This window comes from Aptenodytes patagonicus, chromosome 12 (assembly GCF_965638725.1).
Source record: "Aptenodytes patagonicus chromosome 12, bAptPat1.pri.cur, whole genome shotgun sequence".
NCBI lineage: Eukaryota > Metazoa > Chordata > Aves > Sphenisciformes > Spheniscidae > Aptenodytes > Aptenodytes patagonicus.
Window position 1 is genome coordinate 18322616 of NC_134960.1, and position 24719 is coordinate 18347334.

The 24719-nt window shown below is 39.1% G+C and overlaps 1 protein-coding gene across 2 annotated transcripts in view; it reads right to left on the bottom strand.

Moving 5' to 3' along the window:
* The window catches only part of SLIT3 (slit guidance ligand 3), a 549687-nt gene that overhangs the window by 233474 nt on the left and 291494 nt on the right, over positions 1-24719 (bottom strand). For both annotated transcript variants that reach the window (XM_076349680.1, XM_076349679.1), the window contains exon 7: positions 1168-1239. In XM_076349680.1, coding sequence (XP_076205795.1) covers positions 1168-1239 — 72 coding nt within the window. The remainder of the gene's footprint in view (positions 1-1167; positions 1240-24719) is intronic.

Sequence of the window (24719 nt, forward strand, 5' to 3'; positions counted from 1 at the left end):
TATTCAAAAACACTGTGGTGCGTGGCACAGCACTGCCTGTAAAGCCCGTTGTATTGCCTGTTCTCAGAAGCAAAGGCAATGCCTTGAGTCTGCTGAATCTCCAGGTGCCAGGACTGTGTGAGGCAGGTGCTTACTTCAACCGTCTACCATTTGCTGTTTCATACCATGTAATTTAAGGGCAAGCTTTTCAGCAGCCTGAGCAGGCCTTCCCTGCTGTATTTAAGTGTATATCATTTCAGTGCTGGACCGGTATTAACTCCAGTTCAGGTGCTGAGGGTTTGAATTTTGGAGGGGTCCCCCCCGGCTCCCTCTCCATTTTGGCTTAGGACTGTGTGCTTCCACAAGTATTAACACTTTCAGCTTTGCAGTAGTAACTTTCAGGTAACAGGGAAAGCTTTATATCAGTTCATATAGTCAAAACCTATTCCAGAAAAGGTCTCTAAGTGAACAAGTAACTGTTAGTAATAAGCAAATTATCTGCTCAAATACTGATTTCTGAGTAATATTGGATTTTACATTACAATGACGGTGCTCTAAATCTAATGTGCTTTTTCTGTTAGAGTCAGCTGTCACTGTCAAATCCTTTTTTAATTTTTTTTGGTCTGTGCTGCAGCTTTAACAGCCGATGTGTAAAGTTTGTGGTACATGAAGAGCACAACGTGGTGTTATTTCAGCCCTCAGAGAAGGATCCTCCCCAAAAGCCAATGACTGCACTGAACAAGCCTGCCAAACGCCCGTCTCTCCTCCCTCTTACATACCGAACACCTTTTAAACAGCTTTTTGTCTAGGGCAATTGTCAGATATCTCATAATATTGTTCCCCATGAACCTGTTACCCATCCGGTACTCGACATTACACAGACCTGGCCAGGTTTCTGGCTGCAGAGCACACATCGGATGCACTTTGAATACTGCTGAACCCCATCTGTTCCACGCAGCAGCGAGCACGGCAATATCCCTGCTCCTCAGGAGCGGTAGCAGAGAAGTCGCCTATTGTGGTTTAATTAGCAGTAACCCCAGCCTGGGGGAAGTGTGAGATTTCACTTTGCTACCTATACCGCCGGTCTGAGGTGGGAAGGAAGGATATCAAGCCCCGAGATTCACCCAGCACTGCAGCACGGGGAGAGCCACCCCCCCGCCGCCCCAGCACAGCACCAAGTCAACTCACAGGATCTCCAGGTCGCGCAGGGCTCGGAAGGCTCCATCTTCGATGCAGCTGATCTGGTTGTTGTCCAGTTGCCTGCAGAAAGGAAGGGAGAGGATGAAGGCTGGCCGGTACGGGCAGAGCTGCCTCGGAGCGCCAGGTTGGGGGCTTCCCCATCACCGAGGTGTCCCTCCACCCCCTCGCAGCGCCTGCTCGCCACCCGGCGCAGGGCTGCTCAGCTGCCACGCTGCTCTGGCTCTGCTCGCTGCTGTCTGACAGCGCTGCACGCTACCGCACACTGAAGCCTGTCAGGTCTCAGTAAATATTAATTGCGCCTTTTTTTTTTTTTTTTTTTTTTTAAAGGCAGAAGGGAGTAATTTCATTACATTAGGGCATCCAATCCATTATGAGCTTTTACCGTCATGTCACTGAAACAATTTCATTAAGCTAAAGGCCTGTAAATCATTGGAGGTCACTGTGCTGCCCTCCGTGACCTCCCAGAATGCCTTTTTTTCTTTTACTGGAAGTTGGAGTCCTCTGTCCTGACAGTACTAAATCTCCAGGCTTTATCTGCCCAAGAGCTGTGAGAGTGCACAGGGAATATACCAATTCCAAATTAGACTCAACTAATCTAATTTTATAGTCTTTTTATTATTCTAAGCACCAAATGTCTGTGGTGGTTCAATGCCTCTCTGCATTGTTACTGGTCCCATCTGGTAGCCCGTTCTATTGAAAGATTTCTGACTAAATACAGATTCTGTCTAACTGCATCAGGGAGAGCAATCCAGAGACAGAAAACATTATACACACGTACACTTAAAACACTATTTTGCTTCAAAATGTGTAATTTAATATTTGGATGGTGGAGTTCTCTCATTTGTCTCCCTGCATACACATGATTTAAATATATTTTACAATATATGTGGATACAGCAGTACAGCTACATCTGTCTCTTTTGCTTACCAATTAAAGTTATAAGTTGTAATTTAAAATTCAGTGATTACATTTTCTGACATCTGATCCTTTAAATTTTACACTTAGAGAAATAAAATTATGTACCTACCCACGTGTAAGTACAATATCTGCATTTCATAATAAAAAATAGATGCAGGCTCCCGACTCTATATTATACTGCCCTTTGCACAGCATATACTTTAGATTTGGTGAGGGAGGGACCATTTGTCCTGTGTGTGTAAAGTATCATGAACAAAGATACCAAGATTACATTGCAGTTTCTGGTTGTTGTTACAAAATAATAAAGATATACGCAGAGATAGCAAATATATTACACCTGTGTATAATATATTTGTATAGTTTTACCAACTTCTTTCCAATTATTTGCTGTGCCTAATTTTTGGACTAAACAGACATTTGTCACAACTTTCTTATTATACAACAATAAAGCACAGACAGAGCACTACAGTATAATTACAAAACAAAAAATCAAACCAAAGTTTCTTTGGGGTAAAGAGCAGAAGGCAATACAAAGGTTTAAATGAAGCAATGGCAAATATAATCTTTATGCACCCCTTCAAAGATTGAGTTTGATCTACTAACATTGAACATCTTGAATATGTATATATTTGAAGACTGTGGGAAACTTACCCTTTGTAATGTAGTCTGGTCTTGATGAACATCAGGGGTTTTTATGATTTAAAGTGCATGAAAAACCATACACACTATAAGGTCTACTAAAAAGCTTAGCAAGCATAAAGCCCAGCTAAGGTTTCTCGTAGCTCTCATAACTTTGGAGAACATGCTGAATTTGGCAAAAGTTCAGCGATGTCTCTTATGCTGACAGATACCGGGATGTACAATCATCCAAAATGGATTTTTCTGTAGAGTAAGAGTTCCTGCATAGTATATATACATAGGTATATATACACATACATATTTCTTTATGTTCTCTCTGCTTCTCCCACCACCTAGCAAAGATGCTAAAAACTATATATTTTTGACTGCTGGGAGGACCAGTGGCTGCTGAGTGGCTTTTTCTGAGATCCCTGTTTAATTGTGTGGGTTGTTAAAAATTTGTTGCTCAAACAGAAAGGATGGTGGATTTCAGGAAGAATAAACTTAAAATGAGTTAAATATAACGCTAGTTGCATGACTAAGTACTTTACACTTCAGTTGGCTTTATTAAGCATAAAGTTGGCACATACTAGCATGACGAAGAGAAAGCAGGCGCAACGTGAGAACACCTCTTTCTCTTCTTCTATGGGAAGTACTATATATTGCCTATTTTTATTTGAGTTATACTATAATATTGATTTTTCTGCCAAATACACTAAAATAAGCAAATAAACCCAGCGTGTGAGTTACAAAGCCTTCTGATTAAAGGGCTTCATATGCAGTGGTTTTTTTTTTTAAAAAAAGCTACTTTCACAGATTGATTTTTGTTGAAAAAGCGTAATGACAATCTTAATCATATTTCTATAGGTCCAGTCATGCTAGTGCTAACAACCAAGTTTAGTCCGTGTGATTAATCCATAGGACCACAGCAAGGGAACCCTCTAGATGCTCAGAAGACATGCACTTAGCAGGATAGTCAGTAAATAGGGAAAATATTCATTAAAGATACACCCTGATTCTGCGTGCCCCACAAACTAAAGCTGCAGTCTGTGGGAGACATCCACACGCTTAATGCTTCTTTGTAACAGACAGAGCTCATGTCTCCTGATATCTATCACGCCAAAACATTCACATCTGTGTTTAACTCCAAGCATGAGAATTTCTTCTCAAAAGGAATAGAACTATTAGTTGTCTTAAAATTAGGCATGGCTGTGTTTAAGACCCTTCACCTCCCCATTTATTTTTCAATGTGTAAAGATGGAAATTCTGTTTCCTTGCATCTGTACAGCACCCTGGTGAGTGGTTTAGCAGAGACCAGAGATTTGAGAGTTTAAAGTCTAACCAACATTTTCCTTCCAAGACAGTGTGTTAGTTTAAAGTTTTGAGAAAATGTCAGGTAAAGCCTTCCACAAAAGCAAACACAGGTGTTCAACACATACTTTTATACCCGTGAAGACAAACTAAAAAGCCCGTGATGTGGGCTAGCAGCCAGATCGTATACTCAAAGCAGGTAAGTTGTGCATGCAGCTCTTCAATGCGCAGAATAGACATGCCTAACATTTGTTGAGAAGAACATCTTATCTGAATAAAACTAATAATATGCAGAGAAATTAAAAATTCAACTTTAAAAAAAAAGGAAAAAAAGAATCGGTATTTCAGAACAGCTGGCACATACATTTCCTTGAGGAACATGCGACACTGCTCTCGTTTCTTCATCGCTGCCTTCTGAATGGAGCACTCAAACACACACGGATCACGGCTACCTGAGACACAGATCAGCTGCTCCAGGCTTACAGGTAAATTTAAAAAATGGTCTCAGCCAGCAGAAGCATTTATTCAGATTTAAATGCCACCTCTATTTGTCAGTGTTCATACCCTTTCTAGAAGATCTTTTTCTCCTCAATATTACAAAAAGGATGTTATACATGTAATGGTGTAACGTAATGGTGAAAAAAGGTCAGACAACACAAACTCAGATTTAAGTTGGAATTTTAAAATGGACAATTTTAAAATGGACAAAGTCACTTTTTATACCTCCTTTTACTCCTGCGTTTTTAAGGAATACAGCACTACGCTCAGACTTTATCTAAAACTATCAAGTGATTCAATTGCCTCTGAAGAAAATAAGGGTTCTCACGCAGAAAAAGTGAGCCTCTATGTTTAAGAGAGGCTAAAGGATGAATAAAACCACAATAACCAATCTGTGTGAAATTGCCATACAATATGTATGGCACATCATAAGAGCTGCAAGCCAAGGCATGAACAAGTAAACACCGTTAAACTTTGAACTTCCAAGTTTTTGCTAAGTTAGACAGATATCTAACTTTTATTTAGGTGAAAGTGTTTGGGTGAAATGCCGAATCTCTTATGCATTAGACACAAAGCACTGGACTTGGGCTCGGTGACGTTGCCAGAAGGGTTCTTGCTCCAACGTCAGTGAGCTGAGATCCCTGCCTGGGAAACCCAGCAGCTAGCGTGTGATTGAATTACCTACTCTGACCTCACCTAAGAGGCTCCAGGGATCCGAGATCTCCGTGACAGGCAATTAGCAACCAGACAATACTAACAGATAGAAAGAGCAATACCAGAAGATCTCAGAGAACGGAGCAAAACACTTGAGCAAGGAAAATATTGAATGGGTATGTGGGATTTAGGTGAAGTGTGACACAGACAAATGCTTATAAACAGTGTGAGAATTTACAAAACTATTTGGAGAAAAAGGCACCTTTCATATGGTAGAGCTATAATACATAACGCCATATGTATTATTATAATCTGACTCTAACCATGACTCAATAGCTAGTCTCATTTTTTATTAAAAAGCAGGAAAATTATGTGACTAAATTATATGCAACTGATTGATCATTGTCTATCTTTAAAATTGATGTTTTAAAGAAAAAAAAACTTAGACACAAATCACTTTTCTATGAAATGAGAAATAACGCTGCATCCTAATAGATTTATATCACTGGACACTCTATGGTTTGGCCAAGACACCGCTTTAACTGTTTAAAACACAATTTCCCTGACAGAATATAACTCCAGCTTATCCATTTACATTTGTACACTATCTATCATACATGAGAGTTAAATTTCAAATAACATTGGAAGGAATAGGATTTTACAATGTGGATATTCTTTTGCCATTTGAAATAATCCTTTAAGTACCAAGGCTTGGAGGTTTTGCTCACAAAAATAAGGAATATTTAGTTTTCAAATGCATTTGAGAGATAAAAATCCCCAGCAACAAAGCTGATATAATTTTTATCATGCTACCAGATTTAAGATTTAAAAAAAAAAACCCAAAACTGTTCTAAAATATTAAAGAATTTAATTCATCCAGGGTGAAATTTTCCAAAACCGAAATAATCTAATGTTTTACTAACATTAAAAGTCAGTTAATGTTTAAAACCCTACATTTCTATTAGGAGCAATGTTTCTTCATAGTACGCCAACTAACCTCATGCCATATATAAGAGCTTTCAATATTTTTTCTGCAGTTAGCCATACTCACATTCATGAAGAGGAGGTCCTTCAAGCATCAACATTTCACCATAATGAACTATATAATCAGTGTTTTGTACTTTGTTTCACTGAGGGATTTTTTTTTCCTTTTACAAACATTACTGAGGACACTGCAGAGCTCAAGTGTTAATCTGGTTTTTAATTACACTGTGACAGTAGTTTAATTACTATAACCTCTTTCTATATTTTGTCCAGGATCTAGTTAAATATTTAAATAAAAGCTTGTATTAACAAGTACAGTAATAAATACTTTTCAGATTTGTTTCCCATATTTTACATGTTTAGCATAAAAAGAAATGTTAGAATAGTTGCATATTTAAATTCTACTGTTACAGATGCAAAATTACTCTACTACTGTTACAGGTATCTACTGTTGTAGATCCGAGATTAAGCAAGAGCCGTTTCCTCGTTAATAAAAGACTTGCATATTTAACCAGAAATATCGATATCAAAGGTATTGTATTACTGAAGTATTTAAAGGAATTTTCAATAGCCATTTCACAGGAAAGTAAATTCACTGTAACTTACTTATTATAGAATTGTTGTTAGAAAAAAATGAATTTTGTTAATTACATCTCCAAAAGAACCTCAGTTTGGACAACATTTTCCCCAAACCTTTTCCATTTTTGTTTCTAATAGAAACTGCTGGGTCTATGCCATCACTTGCCTGTTAAGTTTATACCCTAGTACTGAAGCTCTTCAGTAACCTGTAAGAATTAGACACTCTGTAACATTTATTGTCCAGCCTCCAAACCAGTCCTTATATAACTTTGACAATGTTAAAATTTCAAAGGAATGTGACACCAATATATGTATGTAAAATTTCTCACCTACCAAACTAAAGTCCTTATCCTTAAATTAAATTGATAAGGAAGCACCATAAATGGTAATAGATGGTCCTTTGAAGTAATACTAAATTCAAGTAAATTGAAATAATATAAAGTTATTTCAAAGTAGCTTTTAATGCATTTTTCATGTTTAATTTTTACTCTTTATTGATGCTTTACTAAAATCATTCTCTAAGAGCTTGCTTATATTAGAAAATTTAAAGAATTGATACATTAAATTCAACATTAGAATAATTCTCAAGTGGAGTAAACCGGTGGTGCAAAACACAAATGACAGAGCTGCTGTGATCAAGCTGAAATCTCCCTCTGGGATTTTTACAAGTGTTCCAAGATTCCTTTTTTTTTTTAATTTCCTAAAGATGTGTTTTTGCCAAAAGCTACGGTTGAAGCATTGTGCAGAAATAGCTCATCTGCATGAAACAATTGGGCACAGTCACATTCTCTGTCGTCAGTTTTCATAGCCAATGTATGTTGCCAGGTTGTTAAATAAGGAGGGAGGGATATCTGATTTTGAGGGGAAGAGCTGCTTATAAATAATTACTCTGCAGACTATTCAAAAGTATTACGTATTTGCTCTAAGTTTTTTTTATTACATTAACTCACAACTCAAAATGTTGCTGTCAAAAAATAGACATCATATTAGCTTAATACAAAACTTAAGTGGCTAATGAACCTGTAGACTACTCCTGCCTCTTCCCACAAGAATAAATACACACAAACCCAAGATTTCCTTTCAATATCAGGGGGTTTAGAACATTTTTTTTTTCTTTTTTTAACTCTCTCTGGTTGCTGATGTAACAAATAGTGCATACCAAGCACAGAAATGGCTGTCTCCATAGCAATTGGGGCAGGTTTTACGGTTTCCCTAGTTACTCTTGACTGATAACCATCTGTTGTTCTCCTCTGCCACAGCCCCAAAGGGGAAAAGGGGGAGAAAGGAAGATAAAATGGGTGTTAGAGAATATGAAAGTTAGTTATCATAGTGGTTTTTACATTTCCAGAAGGTTTGCACAAATCCTTGCTTTATTGTTATTTTCAGTTGACAAGTATCAAATACCACATGTAAAGAAAAGTTCTAACTCCAAAATGTTATTATCATTCACCTTATTAATAGGAAATCATACTAGGGAGTCATATTAGGAATATTAATAGGAAATCATATCATTAGGGATGTTATTATGAAACTGTGGAAAATCTGAAACTAAGGCACTTATGTAGGAAAAAATACGCAGATATTTAATCTAAATAATTAGTAGAAATTTGTAATGTACAAAGAGCATGGGGTAGAGGAGGTGCAGCAGGTTAGCATCCACCTAGCTGCTGCAGGTGGAATAGGATCACTAAGTAACTGCTACTTTCCACCCCTGACCTGCAATAATGGCTGGAAGGTACCTCTGTTTACGTGTTTGTGGCCATCACTTCCATGAAACCTTAAGCCCCTTCCTCCCCTTCAGTGTGTCTGTGTGGTGCTCTAAGGGAGACACAGGGACAGCATGCCTGCAGGGACCAAGCTCCCCGTGCCTGCATCCTTTCTCAAGGACAGCAGCACCGCAAACTTGCACCACGGGCAGCCCCTGATGGTCCTGCTGCCCGAGGCATGTGTCAAGACGCGTACTATAAGCAAGGTCAATGTTTACATAGGCTCATGTACCATCATGGTATTACTTACATGGAACGAGTAACACGTCATGCTCATTTTGAAGGAAAAACAAATAAGCCTCCACAGGCTAGCTGTTAAGGCAGATCAATATAGCAGCATGCAACTGGGTTTGGGTTTTTTCCTTGAAAATGATTCTGTGCGTATGTTCCGTCTAGTAACAAATTCATTACAGAACCAAAACTTAAAAAAGAAAGACACAGAATGCTTCATCCTTGGGCAGGAGTGTTGATCTGCTCGAGGGTAGGAAGGCTTTACAGAGGGACCTGGACAGGCTGGATCGATGAGCCGAGGCCAATTGTATGAGGTTCAGCAAGGCTCAGTGCCGGGTCCTGCACCTGGGTCACAACAACCCCATGCAGCGCTACAGGCTTGGGGAAGAGTGGCTGGAAAGCTGCCTGGCAGAAAAGGACCTGGGGGTGCTGGTTGACAGCCGGCTGAACATGAGCCGGCAGTGTGCCCAGGCGGCCAAGAAGGCCAATGGCATCCTGGCCTGTATCAGAAATAGTGTGGCCAGCAGGAGCAGGGAAGTGATCGTGCCCCTGTACTCGGCCCTGGTGAGGCCGCACCTCGAATACTGTGTTCAGTTTTGGGCCCCTCCCTACAAGAAGGACGTCGAGGTGCTGGAGTGTGTCCAGAGAAGGGCAACGAGGCTGGTGAGGGGTCTGGAGCACAAGTCTTCTGAGGATCGTCTGAGGGAACTGGGGTTGTTTAGCCTGGAGAAAAGGAGGCTGAGGGGAGACCTCATCGCTCTCTACAACTCCCTGAAAGGAGGTTGTAGCGAGGTGGGGGTCGGTCTCTTCTCCCAAGTAACAAGCGATAGGACGAGAGGAAATGGCCTCAAGTTGCACCAGGGGAGGTTTAGATTGGACGTGAGGAAAAATGTCTTCACCAAAAGGGTTATCAAGCATTGGAACAGGCTGCCCAGGGAAGTGGTTGAGTCCCCATCCCTGGAGGTATTTAAAAGATGTGTAGATGTGGTGTTCAGGGACATGGTTTAGCGGTAGACTTGGCAGTGCTAGGTTAACAGTTGGACTTGATGATCTTAAAGGTCTTTTCCAGCCTAAACAATTCTATGATCCCTTAATATTAAAATTTACATCAGCTGTCAGTTGTCAGACAGACAAAATTTGTTTGGAGCTGCTAGTATTTCTAAAACGTGGCTTCAGTAGGCCAGAGGACTGTAAGAAACTCTATAGAGCAACACAACAAGGCAGGGTGTTGTGGTTTAACGCGGCAGGCAGCTAAACACCACACAGCCGTTAGCTCACTCCCCCCACCCAGTGGGATGGGGGAGAGAATCGGCTGGGGGGGGGGGGATAAATAAAAAATTCATAGCTTGAGATAAAGACAGTTTAATAGGACAGATAAGGAAGGGAAAATAATAATAATGATAATAGTAAAAGAATATACAAGATAAGTGATGCACAATGCAATTGCTCACCACCTGCCGACCGATGCCCAGCGATGGCCAGTCACCACTCCCCAGCCAACTCCCTTCAGTTTCTATACTGAGCATGAGGTCACACAGTATGGAATAGCCCTTTGGCAGTTGGGGTCAGCTGTCCTGTCTGTGCCCCCTCCCAGCTTCTCACTGGCAGGGCTTGAGGAGCTGAGACGTCCTTGACTAGTGTAAGCACTGCTTAGCAACAACTAAAACATCGGTGTGTTACCAACATTATTCTCATCCTAAATCCAAAACACAGCACTGTACCAGCTACTAGGGAGAAAATTAACTCTATCCCAGCCAAAACCAGGACACAGGGTTATTGCTCTGCTGGTTCTTATCCATAGCGCAGGACAGGAGAGGTTCTGGACACAGATGACATTACTGCTGCCATGAGGACACCACCCAAGGGCTTCCCCGGAGCTGCCTGCGTGCCCAACTCCTGCCAGAGGGAGCACAGGCAGCACAGAGCTTATCGGGAGAAGGGGCTAAAGATGCCCACGTGTACTGCCAGGATAAAGGGCGGGATGTAGCAAAGCAAGGTGGTTATTTAACAGGGTTGCTTAGCAAAAATAGTATTAATTCTGGTGTTTCATTGTTTACACAGTTTTATTATTAATAATTTACTAAGTTCAGCTTTGAGAGGAAAGCTAGGGCTCTCATGCCTTTAAAAGGCTTATACTTTTTCAGCAAACATGAAAATTACATGACGAGATAGAGGCTGTGGCAGAGAGCAAATGCAATAGACCTCAGCGATTAAGTGAAGAAAAACGCGCCCAAGGGCCAGACACCAGAAGCACCTCTTTTACACAGTTAGCGAGATGACAGAGCAAAAAGAAATCTTGACATTCGATCTCCAGACATCTGTCCCCTTTGAAATCACATATTACATTAGATTAATTCTATCACCCGCAGTCATACAATGACTTGAGATATGTTTTCTAGCTCTTAAGAGAAAAATTAGAAGGAAATAATACCAAAACAGTAAATGTTGTGAGTAAAGTCACAGCAGAGCGTCAACCTTGTTACATGGCTGGTAAATTTGGGCAAAACAATAAAGATTCTTGTGTTTTGGTGACTTTTTTTTTAAATTAGAAAATTAATATTAATACCTCATGGATGAATACCCAAACAATTAACATCTTGCACTTATGAACTCTAGTATCTTAGTATAACACACCAATTAATTTTTCAATCAGATCCTGGTTTATCACACTGTTTTAAAAAACCAAAAATGGCCATTTAATGCTAGAGAGGGAAAAACAGTTTGGGATATCTCAGTGCCCCATTTTGGTTTGGGGGATTTTTTTTTTTTTTTGGTTAACATGGTTGTATTCAGTTCCTCAACATCCAAGAAGTGCTAAAATAATAACTAAAACCCACAGTCACTGGAGCATAGTTAATGAACACTACATATTTCAAGACGGTGCATTACTTTTAAATCACTCTGATATGGGTTTCCAGTACTGATCCTGCTTAGCACAGGCTCTGAAGCTTTTCTACATGGTTCCAAAGAGCAGGCCATTTCATCTTTAATACAGCTGTGGGCTCTGATTTTAGGATGAGTAAGTGGCACTCCAGATGATGAAAGGTGTGTGTGGGGCGTGCTTCCAGGTTTTCTGTTCAGTTTTACCCCTTTTCTCTTATACTGATCTGACAACAGCAACTTTGAGACATGAAGTTTAAATTATTCTAGTAATTTCCACTGTAAAATTGGCCACTGAAAAATAACCAATGAAAAGTAAGTGTTTTCAATTACTTTAAGACAAGGAGCCATTTGGCTTAGCTACAGCTTTCTCTTGTTCACTGCCTACCTGTCTGGGCATTATCAAAGTCGGAGATTTTGTTTTTAACACGCAAATGCTCCCAAATGGCTGAGGTCCACATGCAGCTCCAAATTCCGACTCCTCACTCTGATTACATGTTTCTCTGCTTTGCAGGTATGTGACTTCTCAGGCCTACTGAAAAAGAGCAGCAGACCCATGTACATCATATAACTATGCTCCTAAGGCTGTTGCCCTCTTACTGATATAAAACAATGCCAGCAATGGATACTATAAAAACATTTGAGATTTGTTTTCCAGTTGTTGCTTCAATGCACATGCCATGTCCTGATCCTCTGTTTTTAAGAGTCTTTATATTTGTCATTTCATAGCATCACATCCCATTTTGTAAGTCAGACCTGTGGTTGACTTGTAATCAATACTAGATAAGCATATGGGCGAGTTTAGATGAGTCTGTGCTAAGGGTGGGAGAGAGACCTTAGAATTCGTCGTCAAGCTTCTGAGCTTTTAGGACATTTACATCTCACTACTCAAGGCAATGAATTCAAGTTCCACATCCAAATTCCTACTGGAATTACTTCTTACGGTTACAGTTCTGACTTTGTACTTCATTGCCCCAAATTTGCTTGTTCTCCTACGTGATTTCAAAGAAATGTTAACAAAACATGTGCTTTTGATTTGTGCATTACCTGCTTACGCCACAAAAACTTTGATGAAACCGTGAGTTCTTCTTGTGTGCTTTTATATATTTATTGATATTTGTACTATGTTCATAAAAATTGTACTCTGCACTTCTCTGGGCACTTTGTGTGCTTATATATCTAACTTACGTAGTTACATAAGTACATTTGCTTACTCATATAAGTACATATGTAAGTACTTATATGACTAAGCAAATAACACTCCTGTTACTCTGAGAAGACTGGTAAAGGGTTCAAATAAGCACTAAAATCTGCCATTTTGTTATTGTTACAAAGTGGGGTATCCTTGGCAAACACTCAGAGTGTAAAAAAGAAACCAGCATTTCCAAATCAGGGAAGATCCTCCACTGAAAAAGCAGTGGCTGTCTTAGAGTGGCTCCATGACCGGAGGATGCTGGGTCACTGCCTTACCCAGGAGCTAGGACACTAGTGATGTGAAAGCACCTTTGTCACAGAGACCCCAAAACATTAGGAAATCATTTCTATAGGGAACGGCATAAGCTATAAACAGTTGCAGAATGGAAAACATTTGACTGGAGCCTGCTCTGGGCCATACACTGTACATGCTTAGCTTTAACTGCTGAACTTTTACCAAACAGCCTTCTCCAAAATCACAACCTTTTGTTTCACAGATTTGAGTGCTGTCATGTCCTGTCTGCTATATGGTGAGGTCCACGGGGGAGGAAACCTCATTCTGTGTGGATTCAGAGCCTCATGTAAGAGTCCTGAGCAGGCCAGCCTAAAGGTGACTTCTCATTGTCAGTATTGTCAAAGTCCACTCATAGACATGAAATGTTTGTCGGGTAGTTATACCTGAATTTGAAGACCCATCCATCTTCCTCCAGTAGTTACCCAGATTCAAGTTAATCATCTCATGACATATTTCAAAAAGGTGTCACACAAACTATGCCTCTGTGACTTGTGTCCTCCTCTGCCATCCACTCTTTTGCCCATTTCCGAAACACTTGCAAAACTCACCTATGCTGTCAATGAAATATGTGCACTTGCACATAACAAATCAAAGCCCAAAACACTTACCAGGGCATCTACAGAACAAGAAGGGTTATGAAAGAATAACTAGTTTCTAGACAGAAAAAAAGACATTTTAAAAAAAGTCAATCAAAAGAAAACCCAGAAAAGATGGTAGGACAGGAAAGCAAATGAAAGATCTGACATATCAAACGGGAACCAAAAAGAATGTTGCTCTTGGTCATCTTGGGACCTAGTAATTATATCAATTTTTAAATACTTTGAAAAGCGCTATGGAAATACACAGCAAACTGGATCACAGTTGACAAAGAAAGCCATTTTGTTTTATTGTTTTCAAGCCAGCCAAATTCATGTCATCTGTGAAATGTTTATCACCCAGGGTAAGGACAGCAATCCATCCTGCAGATTTATGTTTACAAGCATTTTGGAACAAATGTTCCTATTCGAAAACCCATATGAACCATAAGCATCCAATATGTTTGGATCACTACATTCAGTTTTTGTTAGCAGATCTTTAACTTTCTGAACAATGTTTTACAAAATCAGTGTGGCACTACTATATATCCTGCAGGAACAAGGCACAGAGCATATGTGACAACTCTTCCGCATATTCACCAGGGAGTGTTTCTTTCCGCCTAGATGAAACCATAGGTCTATTTCTTTTGATCCATAGAAGCAAATGGCATTCATCTATTTTTGGCATTTATACGATCACTGTAGTATTTGAGTCCCTCACCCTTTAATATATTTATTCATATTATTTCATCCACCCCGCAGATGCACAGCTGACAGCAGCATAATGACGTTCTACAAAATTTCAGGAACTGAACGCAACACTTCCAGTTCCACTAACCCACATCATTTCTAAATTAAAATATGCTTCCCCGGCCTCAGGACATGTTAAGTACCAATCTAAAACACAGAACAGGGAGCGTTTATATCAAAAGTGCTGAACACCACTCACTGCAATGGATAGTTACTCATAATGTTACTGTTGTCACAAAGTACATTTATAAAGACATGGGTAAGCATGTACAACAGCACTAATGTTTTACTGAATTGCAGTACTTGAAAGTAAAAATATAATCAAAAACCCTATTGGTACCTGATATCATCACATAAGCTTAGTTCTTAGGTAGAATTTAAAAGCAGTCTAACTGGTGCCAAAGTCTGTCTTTCAGCTTTCCTTCTGGATAACTATTCACTTGGAGAGATTAACTGCTGGACAAGGAATAACGTGACCCTGGATCTCAGACTTCACAGTTTAGAAATCCCAGTACCAAGGGACAACCATAATCTCCAAGACAACGTGCACTGCAAAAACAGGATGATAGGTCACCTCCAAAGGGCTTTATTCCATCTTGCAGGAGACTTGAGTAAGGTAACTCAAAAGTCGGTATTTATCTATAAATGCAGGACTTCTAACAAACAGAAATGTGAAAGAATTATTCCATTTAAAACTGGTAAAAACAGCATCATGAAATAACTGCGTCCCTAATTCAAAAAGAAAAAAGATACAGATAGAAGATGGCTTATTATTAGAAATAAGGTTAGGAGTATTAACTAATTTTTACACCTTACATGTCACATCAACAGGAAATATTGCAGATGCAGGTTTATATACAGAATTTCCTAGAAGTTGCAGACTTTAATATTTTTCTCTGCAAATTGCTAATTTTTATTTTTTTTTTTAAGAAAAACATTTCATTTTGAAATTAATAACATCAACCTTCAGGTCATCTTAGACATTGTGATTTCTTAAATATAAATGTTTACATGTCTAAACTGTTCATTCACATTTACTTACTAGCCACTGAATAATGATTCTACAAGCCTTACAAAATTAAAGCCATTAACAAAGAATCTTAGATGTTAACTTAATCCATATGACTTTGACATTTTCTTGCTAGGTAGTATTTTTTTATTAGTATTTTTTCCTGACATTAGTCCATAAATATATTCATAGCAGAGACAGCTGCTTCCTCTGCCAGGATTGTCATAACAAAAAGGCAGTCTTGTGCAAGAAAACTTTTACTCCCTAGTAGGATTAGGCAGCAAGTTTGGATCAAAAGAACATACCAGTTACCTTACCTGAACCTTTAAACAAAATCTCAAACATCTAATTCATACTGAAATGTGACAGCACTTAAATAAAATGGCCAGAGAAAAGCCCTGCCCCAAAGTTTTCTTTCTTGCAATCAAAGCAACAAATCTTTTTTAAGTAGGTAAAGAGGATACCTGCACAACTGGCTTCAGAGTACATTTCTCCCATCCTTCTCAGTCATCCTCCTGAGCGTGCTGCTTGCCTAACTTATTGGCAAGAGCTTGCTGCTTATCCCCCCTGGCCTGAACATTAACCCTTAATTATGCTTTCCAGCTGCTCCACAAGAAGCAAGTGAGCCACATCTTTGAAAAGCAATGTGAGCTCAAGGCAGAGCGCTGAAAACCAAACAAACCCCACCACCACCGCCGCCAAAACCCCCACCAAAATGGTTCGGATAACCGCGAGCCCCCTTATTCAGTGAATCATTCCAGGCAAACCACTTGACCTCCTTGCAGCAGTCATCTTCCTTACAAGACTGGTTTTAAAAGCAGGACCTAATCAATAGCTAATGCTGCATATGACCTGAGCTTAAGAATATAAATTAAATACAAAATAAAGCAGGTTCAAGGGTGAAACTCATGTACAGGGCTACTGAGGGGTCACAAAAAAAGTAGAAGGAAGAAGAAAAAAAGAAAGAAAAATCACTCTCACTTCTAAAGCTAATTTTCACACCAGAAAGATCCATTTCCCACCACACGTCATGACAAGCAATTTTTAACATGTATTAAAAAGAATAATGTTTCGCTGCACTGAGAAGTAGACTGGATGTGGTGACTCGTATGTTGTGCACCTGGAAATGCAGCAAGAACTGCTTACGGGGATCTTAATGCAAACCATTTGCCTTAAGAAATCTTGTGCACCACATCACAGTTTTATATAGCCCATTAGCTTATCTGTTTAAATGAATTACATTCTGGGTTTTGGTGGGGTTTTGGGTTTTTTTTTGGAAAAGCATCATTTGATATTCCAGTATTAACTATCTTGACTGCCTTATAAGCAACTTCTGATTGACAGGATATCGAGGCAGAATTATATAGGGAAATAATCTTGATCATTCTTGAAAGTCTCATGTTCCTTCAAAAGAACAATTAAGAAATCCTCACCTTCTCTAGTAAAACAAGGGAAAGGAATAAGAATTCTAAGTGTGAGAATAGCATCTTGGACAAGCTGTGTAAGCATATTATCACAGTGTTACTGTACTAGTGTTCAATGATTTGGAAAAATAACTCCAAAAAGAGCTTTAAAAAAACCACAAACGACTGGAGCACAAGTTACCTCCACATGAAGATAGAATTCTCTCATTTGTTTCTTTGACATTTATGGGACTACCAAAGGGTAAACAAAAGCAAAATTAGATCCCACAGGCTTTTGGTAGGAAAAAAAGTGGAGGAAAATGATATTCAGTAGCAGAAATCAGTTGTACAAATGAGACCATCATCTAACGGCCCTTTCCAATGCTGCCATCTCGCATTCACCCTATGTCATCTGGTCTTAAACAAAAAGGTTTTTATTCTTGCCTACCTCAAACCTATTTTACTAAAGCCACTCTCAGATTTACACCTAGATAATCAAATTTACACTATTTCTATTAATCTCATAACAGATATTTGAATGCCTGAGGATTCCCTCTGTGCTTCACTTTGAGTTAGATCCTTATTTTACATTGGAAGAAAACATTGCAGATCCAAGCATAAACACGATTTTTTAAAATAAAAGAAAACAAGGATCTTCCACAGGATCTTCTTAATATCCATGTAGGATTTACATGATCTGAGCTTCGTTTGAGGAAATTTTCAAATGATGCAGCAATTTAGCTGTTTAAAAGGACTGTATAACATCCCTTGCTGTATAAACACAGTGAACATATGTACATATAAAACCAATTTATGATGAAAAGACTGTAAAATACAGTTATACCATTACAGTTTAATTCTTTTTTCCTCCAAAAACGTTTTCCTTTCAAGGCATAACAATTTGGAATTGAACTGAATTGCTGGTGCCTTCGTTTTCCTACAGCCACTTGATCTCATGGAGCCACCCAACTGCAAGATAGCAAAGCCGTATAACAGCCTGAATCACTGAATGAGAAACACAATCATTTCCTTCTACGCTCTAAACGTGGCAAGAAACTATACAGGCTTTGTCGTCGTCGTCCATTTAAATACCCGGTTCTGCTCTCTCACAGAAAGCTGCAGCTGAGTTGAGAACTGACAATAGCCAAGCAGCCGCCTTGCTGAGGTGGGGTCAAGAAGGGAGGACATCCATCTTATTTTGTGGTCAAGGAAGAGCGGTGCAGGAAATCTAGTCCCCCAGTCAATTACTGAAATTACTTTTTGAGCCTAAGTCATTGCCTTCCAGAGAAAATAAGAATCCATTTACTTACCTGTTTTGCACCAGTGTTTTCATCACTTTTTTTTAAACGAAGTTAGATTAAAAATAATAATTGTGTTATCCAGAAAAAGTGATGCAGTATTAATTAAGAACTGAGGAAGTTTTATTCACCTTAAAAGGTACAACAAATCCAGGACACCGTTGCCTATTTACAAAATGAAATATCAAAACTTAATCCTAGTGAAATGGTAAAACAACTTGAGATTCCAGAGACCCACAGTATCCCTGCCTTGAGAGCCAAAAAGCACATTGGCTCGTCAAAACTGATTCTGAGCAGCCGATTAGCACTCCCTGCAGATCCCTTCGCTGTAGGCAAGATCTCCATTTTGCACAGAACTGGTCCTGCCAGACAAGTCCCAGGGCAAAGTGTGGCATTGCCATGGAATGAGCAGGCACTGCCCTCGTTATGCCCGAGTTGGCACTCCTGCTCTCGTGCCAAAAGACTCTTTTTCTCTCTAGCTAAAAGACACGTGTTGCACTGACTGAAGAGCCGAGCTGAAACACAGGAGAAAACAAAAAAAAAAAAAAAAAAAGACAACTCAAGCAATGGTTTTAACTTTGTCCAGCTGGAAAGGTCAAGAGGAGAAGGCAAACTTTGTTCTGCTGGTGGACAGTATTTACAACCCCCATTTATTCATGGAGTCTGCACTAAAATGATATTGCTATGCTGTTTTGGCTAGAGACTGCATACGCTGACCCCTCCGTGCCCAGCACAGCACCGGAATAATTCCATACAAAAGGTTTGTATTAAATGTAATGAAGCAAATGACAAAATCAATAAACCTGGAATGGTGTGGCTATCATAAAAATGATGTAAATTCAGAGTTCACAGTGGTTATGAAGCTATTTAGAATTATAATTAAAAGCAGTACTATTTTTTTTTTTCAGAATAAAAGCTCCTTTTGACAATCACAGATGAATGCTACAGGAAATTTTCAACAAATGTATTCAAAATTAAGATATGGCGCAAAGACAGCATAAATTACCCAAAGATAAATTGTAGGCATAGGTTAGCCTAAAAAAGTACAAAATAAAGAAAATTTGATTTTAATACTTTTTCAACTGATGTCACATCCCATTTTAATCAAGTTTTATATCAAAAGGACAGTAAGAATACCACATAGCCTGTTTTTAAATCATGGTATTTTCTGGAGTTTGTTTCTGGCACAGAGACTTTTGTAAGACTATTAAAACAGAAAAGGGCCAAATCTGCTATTCATTACTCTCCGTACAAAAGTGGTGCTGCAGCATGGGTGCTGCATCAAAATTTATCTATGCTTTATTAGGATAAAAGAATAATGAGCCCAGAAAGCACTGAGCAGAGCTCAGCGAAATAAGTAAGCAGATAAGTAATCCCTGGAAATTTCAATAGTCACCCTGACTTTGTGTGGCAGATTTCAAACCCCAGATAACGGATCCCATTCAAACTTAGGGGTGAGGTTTTCCTTTGTCAAGCTCTAGACATGGAGCTTGTGGCCTCATTTAAAAATTTACACCAATGCCACATTTAGGCAAGTGAATTATATACAACGTAAATCTCTAGATTCCTGAAACTGATTTTTTAACTATTTTCCACCTAATCAAACAGAAAATTCACTACAAATTTTAAAAGTGACCATCAAGCCTGGGGTTCTCGCACCCAAATACTGAGCGTTTTCAGTCTCCTGTGCAAACTGTTCACATTGCTGTGTCAGATGTGCTGTTTTCCTGACAGGAAAGACACATCCATGTCACTCTTCAAAACCCCCACTGATGACCAACTTACAGAGAGCTGCATTGCTAATGGCTATAGAAGAAGCCTGTTAGGCAGGAGAAGGCAATAAATTATGCAAAATAGAAAGCACAGGGAGGATCAGAACAGAATTCGAGGTAGATGGAAAGGACGACTTAGGCCTATGTGGTACGCTTCGTCTGTCTTGTCATCAGCATTAGGATTTTACCATAAGAACAAGGGAAGTGCAACCTTTAAATGGTGCTTGAAATACATTTCCAGAAAAGGAAAAAACAATTGGTTGTCTTATGCCTACAAGAAATATTTAGAAATCTATGGTTTGCCCAAAAATTGATATTGAAACCAATATATATTGCAGTGGATATACTGAATACAGAAATTGGGTAAATCAAAATTATGTATAACCTTATTATGGAGGTAGTCAGCTCTGATTCACATCAGAAAAATGAAAATTATAAAAATATTAAATGCCACCATATTAAATGCCCCCAAACATACATCCTCCCACTACTAAATACTGCTGGCTTGTGTACTTCTATTTTATAGACAGAGCACACTTAAGAGATATTTCAGCTTTTATTTACCTGACATTTTACTCAGGGGAAAGCAACCTTTACAGTGAGGAAATCTGTTTCTCAGGAGTGATGGTTCGGCTTTTAATGAGTTGTCAGTGACAGATCCCTTGTGGCTAGTTGAGTCCACAACTACGGGCATCCACAAAACAAACACTTCCTGAAATGCAACTGGACAGGAGAACAGAGCACACATCCACTCTACTTAATGCAGGTGTTTTCATTTAAAAAAAAAAAAAGAAAAAATCAGCAGTGCATTTTCAATCTGTGAAATCAATCTCAAGTGAAGTACAAGTGGTAGTTGAGCACATTGAACAGATTTAAAATCATTCTGTGCTCGTTAGTCCACCTGGTGTTTTATTTATTAGCGAGGGACATGGGAAAGGGGATTACATAAACCAAAATGTGTTTAAAAAATGCAAGTATAATCTAATCACACTACCAAATATGACATACATTTAAATACTTCATGAAATGGTTCTGGAGTTTTCCAGTATTTATCACGTGTTGCAGAATTCGCAGGTTTTTAGCCTGCACATGTTTCTGCCATTGCTCCCTGATGCATTTGGGACCATCCCAAGTTGTTCAGGAATAAAGCAAGGAAGGAGCATTCCCTTTAGCAGCTCTTCTCATAAAATACAGGAATATCCTGCAGGTTGCGACCAAACCCTGCAGTTCACCATGTGAAGAGTTGACATAACTCTACTGCAGAGCATTTACAGAAATGCGCTATCAAGACTGAAATTAGCTCACTAGCTAGCAAGAGTACTGCTGAACCGGCATCTTTTAGCATCAGTGGACAATGCAAAAATCCCCAAAACTTTCTTCTCCAGAAGGTAATTTTGAATAATGACTACTCCTTATGATGTTAAAAGAGATCTATGCAAAAGTTTCAGGATTGTAATGACACTTGAAAAACACAATATTTCTTGACAATCACGATAAACTGTTAGAGAGCACAGCTATTCAGAAGCACTGCCTGTGTGTACCATATTCTAGAAAAAAGCAGAATTAACTCCTTATTCAAGACACTTTGCTCACCCTCAGCCATCCTGCACAAGGCTCTTCTGCGAGGGAAAGGATATAGGGGAAGCCTTCCCTACAGACAGGGCACGCACCCTTGTGCCCAAGATGCTGCACTTCATAGCGTCAGGAAGTACAGATGGTGTACGCATTGCCTACCTTCTCACCGCAGCACAAACAACAAGAAAAAAGGCTATGCCTATTCACTGAAGGCAGAGAAAAAACTGTGATTAAAAGGATGCAGTTTCTGAATTAAAATTAAACTTGTAATCTCTACATTCCTAACAGGTTTACTCTTGGCTATGGCTGCAGCAGCTATGATGTTCCTGATGGAAACGGACTGGGTGAGCAGTAAGGCAATTTCAGCTGGGGGCTAACAAAAACGCCATTCCTCCCTACGCCTTCCTGCCTGCCAGAAGTCAGGCTGCACAGCATTTAGGTTTTCTTGCTTTTTTCTCTGATTTTTACTATAAGATAGACAAGCAAAGTTATTTAGAAAGATGAGGGTTTATTTAGAAAGATGAGGGTAGGTAGATTTTAAAGGTTAGTGATTTAGAACTGAATAAACTAGAAGAGAGAAAAGCAAAGGGATGATATGTGCCAAACTCCTCAGGCAGTACAGCCAGCAGCAGTTCCTCAAGCAAAACTGCGATACGCAGCCAGACGGTCCCTGCAAAGGTGGGCCATCACTCTCAAGAGGCAACGAAGCAACCAACTTCTGTGTCACTTGGCATGCTGGCCCTTTGCACCAGGCCAGCTGAAGATGTAAAGAAATAAACATTAGTGTATCACAAAATGTCCACCGCTAAGACTCAGACTCTGCTTGGTTGGTTTTGCATATCTCACCTTAAATGCATTCTGCATTGTGTAGGGAACATGCACGTGCATTTCAATCAATCATATCTTTTTAATGAGTTGATTGTGCTATATATGCTTTTTGCATTTATTATAAGGGGTAGAACAGATGGCAAAAGCTCAAACTAATAGATTCATACAATTAACTTATGCTGCAGGTGATGTTTCTCCATAGAAGGTGGTAAGTTGGTAACGTGTTATTTTAATATTATAATAATGCTGCATTACAATGGAATTTCTAGGAAAGCAAATGTGATGGCCACAGAGATCTCTCTTGAATTCATTATGGTCACTATCACAATGAATACCAATTACAGGAGATGGGAAGGAATACACTGTTGGAATACATTGAGTGCAGTGCGAATTTACGGATAAGGAGGAGGAAAATTATTTACAAATTTTTAAGGTTGAAGTAATATGATCTTTTCACCCCCTAAAGGGTGCAAAAGGCTTGTCTCTAACAAGTATTTTAAAATAGCTGACTGTTTCAATACCTCTGACCTGTTTTGCCAGCTCTGAAAACACTCAAAAATACCAGCTGAGATCAAAGCAACCTGAAATCTGTTCCATAATAGAAATTTATCCTTTCTTTAAATTTTCATGTATTCATATTTAAAATACACTGTGCCTTTCATGCACATCATCAAATACAGACACATATTGTTCAGTCTATTGAAAGATACATAAGCAAATACACAAGCCAACACGTGATAATCAATTCTTCTCTAGCCATTTCATTGCTTTTATTTGAGGCCAACCCCTGACTTCAGTAGACTTCTTCCAGATTTTACACCAAATGAGTGGAAAATCTGGCCAACTGTTTACCTTCCTCCTTTTGTTTTATTTTACTGCAAACTGCAATAGTAACACTGAATACTGTACACAAATGTCAAGAAACTAAGGCCAGGAATTTCAGAGGGCTCCGGATAATAGCTTCCCTTGAGAACCCAGACTAAAGGAGTTAAGTTTTCTAGTGTAACATTTCATTGAGATATACTGCATATTTATGTACAGCAAATAATTCACAATCACTTGCTTTCTGCTAGTGAAATGGCTACACACAAATCAATCATTATTTCCTAGGGCTTATTTTAACTTGACAGGTATGTTTATTTCTATTCTATGGCTGAATGGCAAAAATTACAAATATGCTCTGCAGTGCTGGTTGTGATGGATAAAAAAAAATGACACAGGAACATTTTTATATTTTGTGTAGGTGAATGCAAAATACCTCTCAATGTAAAGAGCAAGTTCAGCTTTTTCCAAAACCTGAGTGTGCAATCTAGATGTTTAATTTTTGTAAAAGTCACATGGATCGATGCTAATAGTAGATGCATGCAGAAAAAGTAATAGTATCTTCCAGGAAAAGCCATTTAACAAATAAGAAACTGAAACTAATAGTCACAAAAATATTTTACAGTACTCGCACAGCTTTGATTTTTTACATTGCATAGGTAATGTAACCACTAGGAAAATAGATGTGCACTGACTTACAGAAGTGTTAAATGTTACATACGTGCTGATGTATTTCTGCATTTTTTTAAAAAATGTAAATGCTTAATTTCTTCCTCCAAAGGAACCTTTAGGGCTATAAAGAAGGATATTGCCCACAATTTCCTAAGTGGCCCCAGGATGCAAGGAAAGCAGCTTGCAGGTCTAGTAATATGAGCTATTATCTTATGTGCGGCTGAGAAATATTTAGATAGGAATACAATGAGCCTGTATTATCATGACAGATGAACCTGTTAGCTTTTGTTTTTCTGAATCCCAATGCTGCAAAATTCTATCTTATAGTCAAAGCCTACAAAAGGAAAAAGACAGAAACTGAAAAGGCACAGAACTGAGTTCCAGTGAATCAAGAACAAGAAATGGCAGCAACTCCTCACCGAAAAAGCAGTAACTGTGTAATTTCATGTGGCTCTAGCTCTGCGTGGTGTTCAAACGGGGTGTCTACACTGTCAGGTTGGCTCCCTCTCTGCTCTGCTGCTCTGTCATTCTCCTCACGCATCCACACTGCATACGTATTCATGTTTTCCTTTCAGTAAATCATTTAGTTTCCTTGGCTGGGAGATGTTGATGTGAAGGAGAGAACCATGCACAGCAGAGCTTGAGCCCTATGGACAGTATGGACATGGGCCAGTTCCTACCACCCAGCCCTGCCACCAGCGCTGCTCCTTGATGTGGGTCATGGAGCCTGCATTGACATAGATACTGACACCAAGTCTGTGCACTCTGTATGTACACGAGATGTATGTTTGCACTCTCACTGCTTACAGAAGTAGCTTTTCCTTCAGTCTGAAAGGTGCAAGATAGGAATGGGTGACAAACGAGCAAAGGCTTAGGGAAACAGAGTCTTGCCATTTGAGTCTCAGACA